The sequence below is a fragment of the Ornithorhynchus anatinus genome, chromosome 8 (assembly GCF_004115215.2).
Source record: "Ornithorhynchus anatinus isolate Pmale09 chromosome 8, mOrnAna1.pri.v4, whole genome shotgun sequence".
Classification (NCBI taxonomy): domain Eukaryota; kingdom Metazoa; phylum Chordata; class Mammalia; order Monotremata; family Ornithorhynchidae; genus Ornithorhynchus; species Ornithorhynchus anatinus.
Genome location: NC_041735.1, coordinates 1,346,399 through 1,365,402, shown reverse-complemented (window position 1 = coordinate 1,365,402; position 19,004 = coordinate 1,346,399). Strand labels below are relative to the sequence as shown.

At 53.0% G+C, this 19,004-nt stretch overlaps 1 protein-coding gene across 3 annotated transcripts in view; it reads right to left on the bottom strand.

Annotated features, from left to right (window-relative positions):
* Nucleotides 1–19,004, bottom strand: part of GOLM2 (golgi membrane protein 2) — a 38,439-nt gene that overhangs the window by 10,041 nt on the left and 9,394 nt on the right. For 2 of the 3 annotated variants that reach the window (XM_029070419.2, XM_029070421.2), the window contains exons 3-8: nucleotides 16,717–16,819; nucleotides 15,443–15,533; nucleotides 10,815–10,959; nucleotides 10,262–10,342; nucleotides 8,502–8,597; nucleotides 6,582–6,752 (exon numbers count right to left, since the gene is read on the bottom strand). In XM_029070419.2, coding sequence (XP_028926252.1) covers nucleotides 6,582–6,752; nucleotides 8,502–8,597; nucleotides 10,262–10,342; nucleotides 10,815–10,959; nucleotides 15,443–15,533; nucleotides 16,717–16,819 — 687 coding nt within the window. The remainder of the gene's footprint in view (nucleotides 1–6,581; nucleotides 6,753–8,501; nucleotides 8,598–10,261; nucleotides 10,343–10,814; nucleotides 10,960–15,442; nucleotides 15,534–16,716; nucleotides 16,820–19,004) is intronic. The other variant, XM_029070420.2, reaches the window with a different exon arrangement.

Here is a 19,004-nt window from a genome sequence, read left to right as displayed (position 1 = left end):
CTTACTATGGGTGAAGCACAGTTCTAAGTGATGGGGAAAATACAAGAAAATCAGGTCAGCCACAGCCCCCAGCCCACACAGGGCTAACAGACCATGCAAGAGGGAGGACAGGTATTCAATCTCCATTTGTGCAGCTGAAGTAACTGAGGCACAGAGAAGTTAAGTGATTTGCCCATGGTCCCACGGTAGCTAAGTGGTTGATCCAGGATTAGAATCCAGGTCCTCTGACTCCCAAACCCGTGCTCTTTCCTCTAGGCCACGCTGCTCAAGTCAAATCACTAGGCCAAAGAACTGAGGTAGATATGGATAATCAGGTCAGTCTCCACCCTACCTGGGGCACACAACAAGGAGAGGAGGTATCACACACCTTTACAGATGAGGAAAAGGAGGATAAGAGAGGTTAAATGAGTTGTCAAGGTCACAAAACAGATCAGGGACACAGCTGGGACTATAACCTGGGTCTCCTGACGCTCAGTCTCGCACTCTTCCCAGCAGGTCCTGCCTCCAATCAGTCAATCACATATACTGAGTGCTTACTGGGTTCACTATACTAAGCACTTGGGAGAGTTCAATGCCACAATGCACAGACATTACCTGCCCACAATGAGTTTATAGTCTATAGGGGGAAACAGACAATATAAAACTAATAATTATGGTATTCGTTAAGCACCTCCTATGTGGCAGGCACTGTTCTAAGCCCTGGGGTAGATAGGGGGATTGAACACAGTCCCTGTCCCACCTGGGGCTCACAGTCTTAATCCCCATTTTACAGATGAGGGAAGTAAGGCACAGAGAAGTTAAGTGACTTGGCCAAGGTCACACAGCACACAAATGGCAGAGCCGGCAATAGAACCCATGACCTTCTGACTCCCAGGTCTGTGCTCTGTCCTCTAGGCCATGCTGCTTCTCCATTCTAATAAGAATAAATGACAGATAGGTACATAAGTGCTGTGGGGCTGGGAAGGGGGAGATGTTGGTATTTGTTAAGCACTTACTATGTGCAGAGCACTATTCTAAGCAATGGGGTAGATTCAGGGTAATCATGTTGTCCCTTGTGAGGCTCACAGTCGTAATCCCCATTTTACAGATGAGGTAACTGAGGCACAGAGAAGTTAAGTGACGCCCACAATCAGCTGACAAGTGGCGGAGCCGGGATTCGAACCCATGACGTGAGATGATGAAAGGGAGCAAGTCAGAGCGCCTCAGAAGGGAGTGGGAAAAGGGGAAAGGAGGGCTTAATCAGGGAAGGCCTCTTGGAGGAGATGTACCTTCAACAAGGCTTTGAAGTACATGGTATAGCTCGATGGTATTGATGCCTACTTGTTTTGTTTGGTGGTCTGTCTCCCCTGTTTAGAACGTGAGCCCGTTGATGGGCAGGGATTGTCTCTATCTGTTGCCGAATTGTACATTCCAAGGGTTTAGTACAGTGCTCTGCACATAGTAAGCGCTCAAACACGACTGAATGAAGTAGGTGGCGGGTCGAGATGGATAATCAGCATGGCACAGTGGATAGAGCACAGCCCTGGGAGTCAGAACGCCACTGATTCTAATCCTGGCTCCACCGCAGCTCCGCTGCGTAGCTTTGGGCAAGTCACTTTGCTTCTCTGTGTCTCAGTTACCTTATCTATAAAATGGGGTTTGAGATTGGGAACCCCACGTGGGACAGGGACTATGTCCAACCCAATTTCCTTGTATCCACCCCAGCACTCAGTAAAGTGACTGGTACGTAATATGTACTTAAATACCCCAATTGCTATTATCATCATCATTCCGCCATCTTGGAGTGGTCCTCCCAATGTCCGTCGGTGTTTGCCCCAAAGGATGTGCGAAGAGGGGTTTTCTGCTGCGCTGGGAAAGTACCGGGCCGCCTGCCGCTACTTCCAAGTTTCAACCTATGTGGCCAACGTGGCCAGTAAAGCAAGCACTGAAGAAACAGAGTCAGCCGCGGGCTTCATCCCGCTGAGGCCAACGGTTAGCCTCAGGTGGCTACCCTCACACGCCGCGAGCAGAGCCCCAGAGGAGGTGCTGAAAAAGGGTTAGTTCCCTGTCTCCTGTTGTCAATGTTGGCTCGCCACATACAACCGAAACAACAATAATAAACTCAAATAATGGTATCTGTTAAGTGCTTACCACATGCCAAGCGCTGTACTAAGCACTGGAGTAGATGCAAGATAATCAAGTCCCACATGCAGCTCCCAGTGTAAGTCAGGCTCCCCAGTCTAAGTCAGAGGGAGAACAGGGATTTAATCCCCAATTTGCAGGTGAGGGAACTGAGGCACAGAGAAGTTAAGTGAGCCCAAGGTGATAGAGCAGATGTGGGGCAGAGCCAGGACTGGAACTCAGGTGCTCTGATTCCCAGGGCTGTTCTCTTTCTATTAGGCCACACTGCACTAGGTCACGATGGAGCCTCATCCAGTCACCAGCTGTCACTAACCCCCTTCTCCACTCTCCTTTTCTATTCCCTTTCCAAGTCCCCTCACCAGCAGATGTTGAACTACAACATCGCCTTGGAGTTTCCCCGACAACCTTTATAAGCGCTTAAATACGATCATCATCATCAGCTACAGCTCGAGCCCGGAGCCAGTCTGAAGGTTCGGTCGAGCCTTGGGTGAAAACCAAAATGCAGCGGCATGATCCGGAACGTCCGACCCACGGCGACCACCCAGAGCCCAAACCGTCTCCGCACAAACTCCCGGGGGTCTCGGCTCTGCCGGGCACGGGTTTTCACGTCACACTTTGGCTACGAGGGGGTTGGGGAAGTTGGGGACGCCGACCCAGACCCGAAAGCCCGTTTCAGATACAGGACTTTGCGGGCGTGGTGCAGTCTGCCCTTTATGAGGAGCAAGCAGCATGGCCTAGTGGATAGAGGACGGGTCTGGGAGTCAGAAGATAATGGGTTTTAACCCCAGCTCCACCACTTGTCTGCTCTGTGACCTTGGGCAAGTCACTTCACTTCTCTGTGACTCAGTTCCCTCATCTGTAAAATGGGGATTGAGACTGGGAGCCTCATGTGGGACAGGGACTGTGTCCAACCCGATTTGCTTCTATCCAAGCGCTTAGTACGGTGCTCTGCATACAGGAAGCGCTCAATAAATATGACTGAATGAATGAATCCACCCCAGCGCTCAGTACAGTGCCTGGCACATAGTATGCACTTAAATACCATAATATTATGACAGCAGACACGCTTTTCCCATGTAAGCTTTTGGGAAGACACCAGAGCAGGGGGCATCTACATACATGTGGGGATTAACGGATATTGACTCAATTTACCGGCTAAATAAAAATATCATTCAGAGGGGCCTTTGCCTGTGTGCACACGTCCGGCTTATCTCCTGTTTGTTCACCGTTAAGGTGTTTGGTGACTTATCTCCATACTCTCTGCCCACAATCTATCTGGCTGCTCCGCAGGCTAATTCCAGCTCAGACTGCTCTCGCCTCAGTGGAGATTTCCCCCTACCAAGCCACAGGGGTAGATTTACACTCCAAAATGGCCCTACCCGGGGCGATGGCGGACGCCACGTGGAGACCCATGGTTCTCCCTTCGCCAGCCAAACACTATTTTCCGCTGGGCCGCTGAAGGGACGGGCACCGCCTCCTCTCGTGCTTCTCCTATTACTCTCTTCTTAAAACTTCGCTCACCAAGAGGCGCCCCACAGCTCACCGGCCTGCCCCAACCGTTGGGTGGGAGGTGCCCCGCTGACTCCTCAAAATCTTCCTCCCACCCACCTCACTTGGGTCTTCACTCCCCCAACGGCAGCTGCTTGGGTATCCTGCCATCTGCAGTCCAGCCTCCGTAAAGCGGGGCTTCGATGAGCATCGGCAGACTTGTGTGAAGAATCTCTGGCGATGTTGGAGGACGGGGTGTGTTCCAAGATCTCACCGTCTGAGGGTCCATCTGGCTGATGGACATTAAGTGGGACCCCTGGGACGGCCCCAGATCTCGAGGGGCCAGAGAGAAGGCTGGCAGGACTACCACATGGTATATCCTCCGCCTGGCCTCAGGCCATCACTGCAAAGACACCCTGAGGGTACCTGGATTCGCTCGGCTGCTTCTCTGACAGAAGGCATTGCGTTCCCCAGAGGTGGTGTCCACGAAGGGTCCCGCCAGCGTTTGGCTCTGGGCTGCCGACGCAGGCCTCTGGCTTTGAGGATGCTGGCCCGAAGAAGCGCACATCCCCTTGGTCGTGTTCAAGTTCCCCCCGTCAAGTCCGTCGTCAGCCTCTCGGCGGCCGCGCAAAAGTAGTTCAGAATCCTTTTCGGGCCAACTCGTGCCATGTTGCCCTGGCACAGCGTCCACACCCGAACCACACGGGCCAACTCCAAGGATAGGGTTAGGTCGCCCTTGCCGTCTGTGGGACCAGAAGGGCCGCCTAGCAGTCCGGGAGCTCTCGGGTCTCTTCCCGCAATCAAGCAGGGCTGGGAGGACCACAGGAAATTGAGACCTCAGTGATGTTCCACGATGCTAATACTCGATTCCATTTGCGGGGGGGTATGCTCAAACCCTCTCAGTACTGCCCGCCCTGCTATCGAGGAGAGGGCTGGGGACACTCGGGGAGCAGCCGAGAGAAGGGACGGGACCAGTCATGCTGAGGGCGCCGGGGCCAACATCTCCTTGGCGGGGTATAATTCAGACTTCAGCAAAGCCAGCTTTGCACCAGTGAGGGGCTGCGGCTCCTACCCAGACAGGAGAGATGTCTGCCACAGCTGGGGCTGCTCTTTGTTTCCGAGAAACACGTGTGGCCAGTGGTGGCTCAGTGAGTTCGAGGTGGGGCCGGGGCTGAGCAGAACACCCTGCTACACTAGAGATTTCTATTTGTTCCTGCCAAGACTCTACAGGGCCCGAAGCACCCGGCCACAGAATCACCGAAAGCAAACAACCCCACCACCACCGAATCCCTCCGAAACGGCCAGGACCCCCCACATTATCTTCTGGGTTCGCTTTGGCCGTGGGAGACAAGGCCCTCCGAAAAACAGCGCGGTCAACACATGAGAAAGCAGGACTCTGGGCCTCCGTCAAAATCAGCAGCACCGCCGCCGATCGAGACCCCCGAGGAAACGGCAGAGCTCCTGAATCGAGCGGTCGGTGGGCCACCAGCCGCAGAGTCGGGGGGAGGGGAGTGCGTCCACCTCTGCTCAGCAGGGATACCCCAACTCAGTAAACAAAATCCCAAGGATGACCCTCCAGGACTTCAAAGACCACCAGTGACAACTGCCAGGAAGTGGATCACAGAAACTCCCACGGCAGCGATAGCCGAGCTTCCCACTCCCATACTGGGATCCAGAAATGGCCTGGCAATTCCCAGGAATAGGATTTGCCACAACGGCTCATCGGGCCCACCTGCCCACACTGGGCCAACAAAGGGGACCACCGCTGCACGGAAGCTACGTAAGAAGGAGCCACCCAGATAGGACCCGGCCCTCTCCCTGACCCAACTTGCCGATTTGGGACGCAGAACCCCAGGGAGGGGAGCACTTTGAGGACCGGGCCGGTATCCTGCGCTCTACTGAGTGTTTTTCTGAAACCGATGAAGGTTTTGGCCCCCCTGGGAAGACGTCCCTTCAGGCACCACCCCCACCCTTCCCCAAGTAGCTCTTTTTCTACCAATAGAGCCCTGTGGGGGGAAAGAAAAGCATTATGTTTTGCCAAGAGGTCTACCCGGTGGGAAAGTAAGCCACGACTTCAACACATCTTCCTTCCTTGATGCTCTCCATTTCTACTGTTTCAAAGTTAAATCTCCGAGGAAAGAAATCCTCACCAAAGCAAACCAGAATATGAGCGAGGCCTGGAAGTCAAGGGGGGCCCAACTGATGTGAGTGCAACCTGCAGCTGTTCCAGGAGAAATAAGAGGAGCCCCCCGCCCAGCTCCAGAACACTGAGAGACTGCCTCATCCGGCTCCCCACACTCTGGGCTGAGGGAGCCCCGGGTGGTGGGCCTCAGATCCTACCTGCCTCGGTCCCCCTGATCCCGCAGTCACTATTTCTGGCCCTCTGGCTCCTTTTTAGGGCAGAGTCCCCGGCACCGCCCCACCCCGGTGACTTGACTTCAGCCCCAACCAGACTGTAACTTCAGAGTAGCAGGGCAAGAGCACCTCCTGAAAAGCTCTCGACAGGTGGCGGCCTTTTAAGCAAAGGCTCGCCGCTGCCTGGAGCAAGCTTCAGAGAGGTTTTGGTTCAAATCACAGTCAAGCCCCAGAGTCTGTCTAAAAGCGGTCAAGGGGAAAACAAAAAAGGGGTGATGGTTTTAAATCCTTACCGTTCCCGGTCCTAGGAGTGGAAATCCACTCCACTTTACCCAAGTTGGCCCGACAGCTCTTCTCCAGGGCAACCCCCTCACCTGGATTAAGCGGTCAGGTTCCGGGGTGGGGAGGCCCAGGCTACGTCATGATGGTGACCCGCTCAGCTCTGTCAGCCAGCCGGTCGCCTCACCTCTCCTTCCAGCTCCCTCGCTCCATCCCCCCTGCTCCGCACTTGTAACCCCCGGGCGGGGCAGTTAGCCTATCCCGAGCCACTGGGTTTGCCAGAGGGTTTCCGACAAGCGGCCGGCGGGGTTAATACGTCGCTGAGACAAGATCCTTACTTTGCTTCATCTTGTGGAAGTCACCGACTCTCTCTTTTGGCACTGGCTTGAGCAGGTCAGGGTTAGCTCTGCGCTCGCCGTCTTTCTCCCCGTTTTGGCCGGTAATTAGACGCTGCAGAGGATTGGCAGGGATGGGCTTCGGAGGTGCGGGGTTTTCGTCAGAGTTTCCACCTGAAGCACAAAGGTATCGTTTACCTTGCTTTTGGACGGGGACCTACCACTGCTGTGTTGGACTTCAGGATCCAAGAGAACAAAAGCAGTGCAGCTCAACAGCCTCCCTCCCTCCCCCGGCCACCCCCTTTTTTTTTTTTTTTTTAAAAAAAAGATTTGTTAAGCACTTACTACGTACCAGGCACTGTACTAAACACTGGGACAGACATAAGTTAATCAGCTTGTACACAGTCCCTGTCCCACATGGGGCTCACAGTCTTAATCCCCATTCTACAATGAGGATACTGAGGCATCAAGGATTTAAGTGACTCATCCACGGTCATACAGCACACAAGTGGTAGATTCCGGGATAAGAGCCCAGGTCCTCTGCCTCCCAGCCTGTGGTCTATCCACTAGGCCACACTGCTTCTCCTCTTCCTCCTCATCCCTTCCATCTAGAATCTAGTTTAGAAACTGTCTCCCTCCAGGCCCCTCAACGGCTGGGATCAGGTCTACCAATTCTATTGTACTCTCCCTCGCCATCGGTACAGTGCTCGGCATGTAGAGGGCACTTGGTAGTTTGAGCCAGTTTCAGGTTGATGGATACGACGAACCGTCGGAAGGCGGCAGCCTCTCACGCCCACTCGCACACCAACACACACCCGATCCACAACAGGTGACCTGCACACCCACATGAAGTCTCCAATTTGGAGCTTGGATTTCACATCCCATACCGTGGAGCCGATACAAGCCGCGGGGCCCCGAGCACAGCTGGCAGGCAGGCTCCCTTAACTGCCCCAAGAGAACCCGCAAGGGACCGCTGGCCTCCCAAGGCGCTGGCCCCTTCCCCCTCCGGAAACACTGGAGACCATCCCGGGTTTCCCCAACCGCAGTGGCAGGGCTGGGGACAAGGGCGGAGGAGGAAAGTTTGAAATGCTCTCCCCACTGATCAGGCTGGCCCGGTGGCATCAGGGACACGGCGGCGGAGAGGTAATCTGGAGGCTGACACCTCCCTCTCCAACCCACTGAATATCACTGGTCAGGCCCTAGCCCCAACTGGACTGAGGACCACGAAGGGATTTTGCCCCGAACGCTTCTAATTCCACTGGGAAAACACGCCAGAGTTCCTTGGGGTCACGATATTGGGGACCCCCGAGCCAAATCTCCAGTAGTAACACCTCAGGCCCTCATAAAACGCATCCAGTTAGATGGTCCAGTTGACACCTTTCAAAATGGTCTATCCCTTCCCAGAGGGTGGGTGGAGCCTCTGATTTTTATTGAACCAATCAATGGTATTTACTGAGCGCCTACCATGTGTGGAGCACTGTAAGTGTTGGGAGAGTACAATACAACAGAGTTGGCTGACACATTCCCTGCCCTAAATGAGCTAAATCACATTTCCTCCAAGAGGCCTTCCTTGATGAAGCCCTCATTTCCCCTACTCCCTCTCCCTTCTGCATCACCCATTCACTTGGATCTGTTCCATTTTAAGCACTTCATATTCACACCTAACCATTGTATTGCTACACATATATAACTTATTTGAATGTCTGTCTCCCCATCTAAGCCCCATGTGGCCACGGAACGTGCCTAGCGACTTTGCTGTCTTCAGCTCCCTCGAGCTCTTAGTACAGTGCTCTGCACACAGTTAAGCGCTCAGTAAATAGCACTGACGGGGTGTTGGCACTCGTTAGTGGACAGGAGACCTGAGCGGGCCCCCTGCCTTCTCCAGTGTTTTGGAAAACAAGCCCCGAGTGGGAGAGTGCATACCTGGAGCCGCTTTTTGGGGGTGGGGCTGTCCGGTGGGCGGATGCACGTTCACCTGATGGGCTTCCCGGTGAGCAGAAAGAAGGGGCTTCTTGAGAGCTAGAGGAGACAGACAAGATTCCTGCTAGAGATACAAACCCATTTCACCAAACACCCCACCAGCCCCGTTTCTGGTGAACTGTTCTCCCAAGGTGAAATGCTCGATCCGATTTTATGAACCTTACAGTGGATTCGATTCCCAGCGGATATGAGAATCGGAGTCTTTTATGCTCACCCAGCAGCGGGTGGGATGGACTCCATTTTCCCAAGAGAGAGCTAGGAAAATGGGCACCTTTCTGCCCGCATCAAAACCCATTATGTGGCCCGTTGGTTTGATGTCTTTCCATCCGTTGGAGAAGCAGCGTGGCTCAGTGGAAAGAGCACGGGCTTTGGAGTCAGAGGTCATGAGTTTGAATCCCAGCTCGGCCACTTGTCAGCTGTGTGACTGTGGGCAAGTCACTTAACTTCTCTGGGCCTCAGTTACCTCATCTGTAAAATGGGGATTAAGAGTGTGAGCCCCACGTGGGACAACCTGATTCCCCTGTGTCTACCCCAGCGCTTAGAACAGTGCTCTGCACATAGTAAGCGCTTAAATACCAACATTATTATTATTAGTATTATCCATTGGAGGACAAGGACGGGTCCCTTTCCTCTCCACACCACTCATCCTAGATCCTACGCGCCTGCCAATCTGGGACCAATGCCTCAACCAGACTTGAGAACAGAGAGTTAGCGCCCAATCACCCACAGGGAAGACTGGGCGGAGAGACTGCCTCATTGCAGGTAGCAGTTTCTATCACTCTATCCCACTGAAGTGGTTATTATTATTTTATTTATTTTTCTAAATCAAAGTACCTCAAAATGGCAGCCACTGCTGCCCTTCACATGGAAAAATGCCCTTCAGATATCCCCGGCCAGTTCCTGAGGAGTGCATGCACTAATATACCATCTCTGCCCTCAAAGACTGTACAGTCTAGTGGGGAAGGGCCACTGCCATCACTGCGGGGTGCATTTCTGGCCGGGGAGAGGACGAAGGGGCCACCTGGCTCCTCAACCAATCAGCCAGGCCATTTGGGGCTCCACTGGCTCCTCAGACCTCGGTAGGTGTCCTCAGTTCATAGCCTGACTAGCAGGCAGCGGTAATAATAATAATGGAATTTGTGAAGCGCTTACTATGCGCCAGGCACTATAGCAAGCGCTGAGATGGATACAAGCAAATCGAGTCAGACCCTGTCCCTGTCCCGAGGGGCCTCACAATCTCAAACCCCATTTTACAGATGAGGTCACTGAGGCCCAGAGAAGTGAAGTGACTTTCCCAAGGTCACAGAGCAGACACATGGAAGAGCCAGAATTAGAACCCAGGTCCTTCTGACTCCCAGGCCTGGGCTCCATCCACTAGGACAAGTTTCAGTACTGATTGAGCGCCTCATAGGCAGGCACCTGCTCCCACGCAGACAGGCAGCGCCAACCAACCGGAGCTCTCCGGATACAAGCCGGGAACATTGGCCCTTGGCAGTTCCTTGGCTGGATCCATTTATCGCCTCAAGAGCCCAGTGTTCGCCGCTGGCTGGCACTCAGGTGCACCCTTTATAGCAACAATAACTGGGCCCAGGACTCAGGCTTCCTCAAAACCGCTCACCAGCAAGGGGTGCCGAGGGCCTCTTAAACCCAGAGAAGGCAGCCCTCCCTGCATTCCTCAGAGGGCCAGAGGGAACGGTACTCACCGGTGGGAAGGTCTTCCGCTTTGGAAGGGTCATTCTCCTCGATCCCGGGCATGCCCGCGTCGCTTCCGCCTTTCGCCTGATCTGCCCAAGGAATGACAGAACGGCCCTCTGGGCTCTTCCGGATTGAAGTTAACCCGGAGCTACCGGAGAAGGGGGCTGCGATGGGCACGTCCTACGGGGCGGCCTTCTCTCTGCCTTTGGGCCCACTCCTGATCTCCGCCCCACCTCCCTGCCCCCTCGGGACAGGTCCTGTTCTCACCCTGGGCCCCCGCCTACCCAATTTGCCACCAAGGGCCACACTTTGTCGGGATGCCTTCAGTTGTGGGAAGAGCAATAGAGTTCATTTCTTTCACTCTCTCTCTCTCTCTCTCTCTCTCTGCACCTGCTGAGCCCTCACCTAGTTTTGATGCAGGGCCCTGACTCCAGGAACAGGACCAAATCCCCCTCCCGCTGCCCAGTGCATTTCCGGGCAGGATCATTGGGTAGTAGGTACAAGTTGCCAGGAAAGAGTCCAGCGGGTTGAGATTCAGCCGGAACAGGGAGCCAGACCTACCTTTGCCCAGGGGGACGTGGTTGCTCGAGGGTTCCTCATTCTTAGACGGGGCGGGCTCCGCTCCCTCGGCGGCAGGCTGGGGCCCCGGGCCACCCGGTCTATTCTGCTCGTTTTCTTTATTGGACTGGACCTTCAGGGCCTCCTGCTGTTGAACAGAGACATATTTGGGGATGGTTAGCTACTGACAAACTCCAAAGAGGTTCCCGACGATCGCTTCTCCACTCAGTCAGAAGCACGTTAGCACCTTGCTGTCTGCCATAAATCTGCAAAATCTTAAACGTGGGTCTGTCCCTCAGGCCAGATGATCACAGTCTTAACTCTGCCAAAAAGCATCATGATCGCTTTCTCAGGGTTCCGGTTCGGCAGCCTAAAATTTTATTGTGACTGAAGCGATCCGCTAAAGAGAGTTCAATAAATCAGAACGTGTACCTTCGCCCAAATGACTACCTGCTGGCCTAACCAGCACCAGAATAATAATAATAATGATGATAATGATAACAACAATAATAATAATGGTATTTAAGTGCTTACTACAAGCCAGACACTCTAACCGCAGGGGTGAATACAAGCAAACAGAGTTGGGATATCGTCCCTGTCCCACATGGGGCTCATAATCTTAATCCCTATTTTACAGATACAGAAACTGATGCCCAGGGAAGTGAAGTGACTTGACCAAGGTCACACAGCAGACAAGTTGGCGGGAGCCGGGATCAAAACCCCAGTCCTTCTGACTTTAAGACCCGTGCTCTATCCACTAGGCCATGCATGCCCAAACAGGGAGGGGAAGAGGTGGGGAAGGCTGAGGAAGGAGAGGCTCTTGCACTGGGTCGAGCTCGCCTGGACTCGTCAGAACCAGCCGGTTCCATCACCCAGACTCCCCCGTGTCTGCCTGGGCTGTTCCACATCATGAGCTCGTACACAGTTCATTCCCAGAATGTAAACAGCACAAGAAGCACTGGTGAGAGGCTGAACGCGCCGAAGCCCGAGAGAATCCGCATGAAGCACAGCCTCGGGGGCTCCTCAAAGCACAGTGCCGGCATTCTCTCCTTCTCCTTCATCACCGATTCAAGCAGGTTCAAGTGCAGCGTCCCACTGGGGGAATCATGATCCCGCCGGCACAATGCTCAAGAATCAAGCATTCAGCTTTTGCCCCTCAATCAAACCGAAGCACCATCTCCATTCGCTCTGTCCTTCCTCCCTCCCTAGCTGCTCTCCTCTGAGGTTGAGAAAGCAGAGGCAGAGACAGGCCTTCATTTCCATCATTAAGTTACCGGGTGCTCAGGGAGGCACTTCACACGCTGCTGCTGCTGCTGAGGAACATAATAATGGTGGTATTTATTAAGTGCTTACTATCTGCCAAACACTGGGGTAGATATGAGATGATCAGGTCGGACATAGTCCTCACCCTTCATGGGGCCTGGAGTCTAAGTAGAAAGGAGATTGGGTTTTGAATCCCCATTTCGCAGATGGCCTGGGGAAGTGGAGTGACTTGCCCAAGATCACATAGGAGGCAAGTGGCAGAGTTGGGGTTAGAACCCAGGACCTCTGATTCCCAGGTTCGTGCTCTTTCCACTAGGCTGTGCTGCTTTGGATACCTTTGGCCGATTCCACGGCAACCGGACTTGGGGGGAGGCTGTAACCTTTGACCCTAGAGGGCAGGTCAAGTGGCCCTCTGTGTCTGGAGAGCTCGAGGCCCTCAGAGCCTGAGAAGGCTCTGTCAGTGCCCATCCACCCCACCCTGAACAAAGCCAGCTGCTGATGGGAGCCCGGGCCCAGGGGGACTTTGTCGGCAGCTCCCTCCTGGGGCTCGTGAAAGGAATGTCACCGGAAGGGATTATCCGCCACCCCCGAGACAACCGACTCAGCTGTCACCCAACGCCTCTCGGAATGTGTCAAAACCTCATGCTGCGGAGGCTGGGGGAGGGGAGGGTGCTTCTCCTGGCAGGGTGACCTGGGGTTAGGCACACCAACCTTCCCTCAGAGCTGCCTAAGATCCTTAATCCCATCTTCCCCAAGGAAGACAAGGCGCTGTCCTGAGTCCCACGGCTGTTGGAAATGTGCATTCAATTCCAACCTCGCGCCGCCACGTCCTGGGAAAGGGAGTAGTCGGGAGCTGCTCCCCACAGCCTATCCTATGGAGAAAGCACACCTGAGGGTGGGAAGGGGAGGAGGCTGGGAGAAAAGCCCCGGTGTGTCGGGGCGACAGGCCATCCACAGCCTGCGTGATGGCCTCTGGCAATCTGGTTTCCATCCCCTCCACTCCACAGAAGTGGTCTTCTTTAAGGTGACCAATTGCTTCCTTCTGGCTAAATCCAACAGTCTTCCCTCCATCCTAACCCTCTTCGACCTCTTGGCTGCCTTTGACACAGTGGACCAGCCCCTTCTCCTGGACACATAATCCAATCTTGGCTTCACGGACGCTGTCCTCTCCTGGTTCTCGTCCCACCTCTCCGGCCGCTCCTTTTCAGTCTCTTTTGCAGGCTCCTCCTCTCCCTAACTGTGAGAGTCCCTTGAGATTCAGTTCTGGAACCCCTTCTATTCTCCATCTACATCTACACCCATTTCCCTGGGGAGCACATTCATTTACTCCCACGGCTTCAACTATCATTTCCTCACAGACGTTCCCCAGTCTACATCTCCAGTTCTGACCTCTCTCCTTCTCTGCAGTCTCACATTCTTCCTGCCTTTAGGATATCTCTACTTGAAGTCCCGCCAACACTTCAAACTTAACATGTCTAAAACCCAATTCCTTATCTTCCCCCCTAAACTCTGCCCTCTCCTTGACTTTCCCATTCCCTTAAATATCTCCATTCTCCCTAATTTATGAGCCCTTAACCTTGGCATTATAATAATGGTGATTGTATCTGTAAAGCACATACTCTGTGTTAAACACTATATTAAGTGCTGGGGTAGATACAAGATCATCAGAACGGACATAGTCCCTGTTTCACCTGAGGCTCACGATCTAAGCAGGAGGGAAAATGGGTATTGAATCCCCACTTTCTAGATGAGGAAACTGAGGCACTAGGCTAAGTGACTTGCCCAAGGTCACACAGCAGGCAAGTGGCAGAGGTGGGATTAGAACCCAGGTCCTTTTAATAATAATTGTGGTATTTGTTAAGTGCTTAGTTTGTTCCAGGCACTGTACTAAGCGCTGGGGTGGATACAAGCAAATCGGGTTGGACAGAGTCCTTGTCCTGCATGGGGCTCACAGTCTTAATCCTCATTTTACAGATGATGGTATTTGTTAAAAGCTTACTATGTGCCAAGCACTGTTCTAAGCGCTGAGGGAGATACATGGTTATTAGGTTGTCCCACATGGGGCTCACAGTCTGAATCCCCATTTTACTTATGAGATAGCTGAGGTACAGAGAAATGAAGTCACTGAAGTCACAGACGTGAAGAACTGAATCTGTGCCTCAGTTACCTCATTTGTAAAGTGGGGATTGGGACTGTGTCCAACCCGACCTGCTTCCCAGCACTTAGTACAGTGCCTGGCACATAGTACGTGCTTAACAAATACCACTATCATTATGACTATCATCCCACCTCAACTACTGCTTCATCCTCCTCAGTGACCACACATCTCTACTCCAGTCCATTCTGGACTCTGCCGCCCAGATGGTTTTTCTAAAAAGCTACTCAGGCCACATCTTCCCTCTCCTTCATAACCGCCTGTGGTTACCCGTCCTCCATTTCAAACAGAAACTCCTTACCATAAGCTTTAAGGCACTCAATCATGTCTCTCCCTCCTACCTTACCTCGCTGATCTCCTAAAATCCAACCTACACACTTTGCCCCTCAAGCACCAACCCACTCACCGGACCTCAATCTCGTCTATCTCGCTGCCGACCCCTTGCCCTCATCCTCCCTCTGGTCTTTAACTCCCCCTCCATCTTTCAAAGCCCTACTAAAATCACACCTCTTCCAAGAGGCCTTCCCCGACTAAGCCCTCCCTTCTGCATCGCCTACAAGCTTGAGTCTAGACCCCGTAAGCATTTTGATACTATCAACCCTAGAGTACTTACGTATGTCTCCATCTGTCATTTGTTTCAATGTCTGTCTCCCCCTCTAGTCTGTAAGATCCTTGCGAACCGGGATTGTACTCTCCCAACCATTTAGAACCATACTCCGCACATGGCAAGCACTCACTAGCAGCGACCGATTGACGGCGGTTCAACATTAATACGCCAAACGACCTCGTGGGCGGAGGGGATGCCGGGAATTATAAGCAGAGCCCCAGTGGGTGGCTCCTCGGGGACCAGTTCCCGCCGCCTCTTGTTCTCCGATTCCGGCTTCTAGCACGGAGCGGCAGGGCGCTGGAACCGAGCCGGCTACAGGATTGGCATGATTTTCTGACATTTCAAAAACGTTGGTAGGTCCGTAGGGGAGTCTGACAGACTAAACGGCTCATCCGGCTTTTTCTGGGAGGGAACTGACTCATCTTCATCGGAGTTGGACACGTGGCCTACCTTGGCAAGCCCCACAGCAGGCAGGAGAGCACAGGTGATCACCTTCACAGAAACCGTGACCCTACTCAAAGCGATAAGAGTCTCGGCAGAGCCTCGATAAGTGCCGGATTCCAGATTTAGTTTCCAAAAAGGAGGCTGTGCTACATTACGATTTACCTTTTGTTCTTTCAAAAACTGGTCCGCCAGCTTCTTAATATTTTCTTCATGCTGAGCCCGGAGTTCCTTGATCTGCTGTCCACACTGAAAACTAAATCAGAAATATGAGTCCCTTTTTGGGTAAGATGCATGCACATGCGAGAGCAAGCAAGAGCGCAAGAAAGAGCATAAACAAAAACATTCTGAAGTGTGGGGGTCTGGGGGACGGAGGGATCACAAAAAGTTGGCTATCAATAAGAGTCCAGGAGTGGCAGAGGGGAAGATAGGAAGTGCTTAGTACAATAAGAGCTCAGTAAAGATGACAATGAATAATAATAATAATAATAATAATAATGTTGGCATTTGTTAAGCGCTTACTATGTGCCGAGCACTGTTCTAAGCGCTGGGGTAGACACAGGGGAATCAGGTTGTCCCACGTGGGGCTCACAGTCTTAATCCCCATTTTACAGATGAGGTAACTGAGGCACCGAGAAGTGAAGTGACTTGCCCAAAGTGACACAGTTGACAAGTGGCCGAGCCGGGATTTGAACCCATGACCTCTGACTCCAAAGCCCATGCTTTTTCCACTGAGCCACGCTGCTTCTCTGAGTGCTTGGGAGAGTACAATCAGATGAGTGAACTGAGGCACAGAGAAGTTAAGTGACTTGCCCAAGAGCACACAGCAGACAAGTGGCTGAGCCGGGATCAGACTCCCAGTCCGGTGCTCTATCCACTAGGCCACGCTGCTTCTCATATGGGCGGCCTGGGGAGCGGGGCACTGGGAGGCAGCAAAAGGGTCACCTGGTCTGGCCGCCAACACGCCCGGCCTTCGGCCCAGGGCACACCCGCCTGCCACATGGCAGCAAGAGGGTTCTTTTGGGAGGAGAGAGGAGGGAAATGAGGAGCGAGAAGAGGAAGGAGATGAAAGCTCACTCTGTGAGACACTTGGGACAGGGACTGTGTCCAAACTAATCATCACATACCTACCCCAGCGCTTAATAAAGAGCCTTGCCCATAATAAGAGCTTAAGAAATACCGCTATAGAGAGAAGGGGAGGGGGGCAGGGCATGAAACAGAAGCCGAGGAGGTTGAGGGAAGTGAAGCCAGAGAGCAGGGAAAGAAAAAGCAAGAGGTGAGGAGGCAAATCCGACTGAGCCCGGGAGAGACATCTGTGACCCCAGTATGCGGTAGGGGCAGGGAATGTGTCTGTTTATTGTTATAGCGTGCTCTCCCATGGGCTTAGTCCAGTGCTTTGCACACAGAAAGCACTCGATAAATACAACTGAATGAAATACCTCTCATACTCCAGCCTCCTCCCAAGGTAAGTGTTGTTCTTCTTGAAGTCATGAAGCTGGTCCTCTTGGCGGAGGAACTCCTGGCGTAGCTCGGCAAGTTGCTCTGCCCCAGAGAAACGCAACGACAAGAGCACAACGCTTCCCGGTGAGCAACTCGGCCCGTTTCCGCACGTCCCCGCGGGAATACTCCGTGTTTCCCAATTACTCTTCCCCTACTCTTCAGAAGATAAACGCTACAATTAGCGCAGCGTATAATTGACTTTTATAGCACATAAAGGAATCATGAAATGTATTTTTAAATTTAACGTGTCCTACTAGGGAGTTCTTCCAGCAGGGGGGAGAAGAGGAGGAAAAGGAAGGGAAGGAGGAGGAGGAACACAAGGAGGATCCGCATCAAACCAAAATTCAGTATCACTGGCTTGAAAGCCCATCATCACCTCGCCTGCTCCTACCTCACCTCGCTGATCTCCTACCACAATCCAGACCACGCTCTTAGCTCCTCTTACGCCGACCTACTAACCGTGCCTCGTGCCTCGATCTCATCTACCTCGCTGCCGATCCCTTGCCCACGTCCCGCTCCGAGCCTGGAATTCCCTCCCCCTTCATATCTGACAGACTGCCACTCTCCGCACCTACGAAGCCTTATTAAAATCACACCTCCTCCAAGAGATCTTCCCCGACTGGCCCTCATTTCCCCTACTCCCCTTCCCTTCTCTGTCACCCTTGCAATTGAATCTGTACCCTTTCTTATTATTTTTGAATAGAATTTAAGCACTTACTACCTGCCAGGCACTGCATCCCTGTCCCACAGGGGGCTCACGGTCTTAATCCCCATTTTACCGATGAGCTAATTTAGGCACGGCAGCAGACAAGCATACAAGCGGCAGAGCCGGGATTACTCACTCCACCTTCCGCCCTCAACACTTACGGACATGCCCATAATTTATTTTAATGCCTGCCTCCACCTCTAGACTGTAAGCTCCTTGTGGGCGGGGAATAGATCTTCCGACTCTGTAATACTGTATTACCTCAACTGCTCTGCATGCAGTAAATGCTCAATCAAGGTTAGTTGATGGGTTGATTGATCCACGGAGCTAGACTCCCACTCTAAGGAGCAGGGTGCTGGGCCAGATGGCAGATGGCCCCCTGCCTCTTAAGTCTCTGAGTCTTTACTCCCCGGGCGCCCCCCCCGGCCCTCCGGAGCTGGGTCCGTGCCCAGTCCCGAGGCCATTTTCTCATCCTTCTGGGAATGGCAATCCGAGCTGGCAGAAGAGAACCAGGGCTGGGCTGGGGGGCCTTCGTGACTGGATCACCCAACCCCCACCCCATGGGTCTGAGGTCCAAATCCCCCGTAATAATAATAATAATGGCATTTGTTAAGCACTTACTATGTGCAAAGCACTGTTCTAAGCTCGGGGGGGGATACAAGGTGATCAGGTCGTCCCACATGGGGCTCACAATCTTAATCCCCATTTTACAGATAGGGTAACTAAGGCACAGAGAGGTTAAGTGATTTGCCCAAAGTCACCCAGCTGACAAGCGGCGGAGCTGGGATTAGGACCCATAATCTCTGACTCCCAAGCCCGGGCTCTTTCTACTGAGCCACACTGCTTCCCATAGAAAGCAGGGAGTTTCTACTCTCGATTAAATGAGGAAGTGAGCTTTGACTGACATTGCCTGTGGAATTCAGTGGTTCAGGGCACAGAGGAACACCACCTGACCTGGCGGAACAAACTTCCAGTGCTCCTTTCAACCCTGGCTCCCTCTTCCCCTAGTTTCTTCAAGTGCCTTGTTGTGAGTTCCAGCCAGGGGAGTTTGGGCCAAGTTGTCCCAACAGGGAGGGGAGGGAGGACTGATTCATTGGCATCACCCCGAGATGGGTTGATGGTAGGCTGGTAGGCTCTTAGCCCTGATATACACATCTGAAATTGATTTTAATGGGTGTCTCTCAAGGCTGTGAGCTACACGAAGGCAGGGACTATGTCTACCAACTCTGTTATACTGCAAACTCCCAAGCACTTATTACCGTACTCTGCACCCAATAAGTGCTTAAATACCACTGACTGATTGAGAAGCATGGCGTAGTGGATACAGCACGGGAAGTCAGAAGGTCATGGGTTCGTATTCCGGCTCTGCCACTTGTCTGCTGTGTGGCCTTGGGTGAGTCACTTCACTTCTCTGTGCCTCCGTTCCCTCCTCTGTAAAACGGGGATAAAGACAGTGAGCCCTATGAGGGACAGGGACTGTGACCAACACTATTTACTTGTACCCACCCCAGTGCTTAGTAC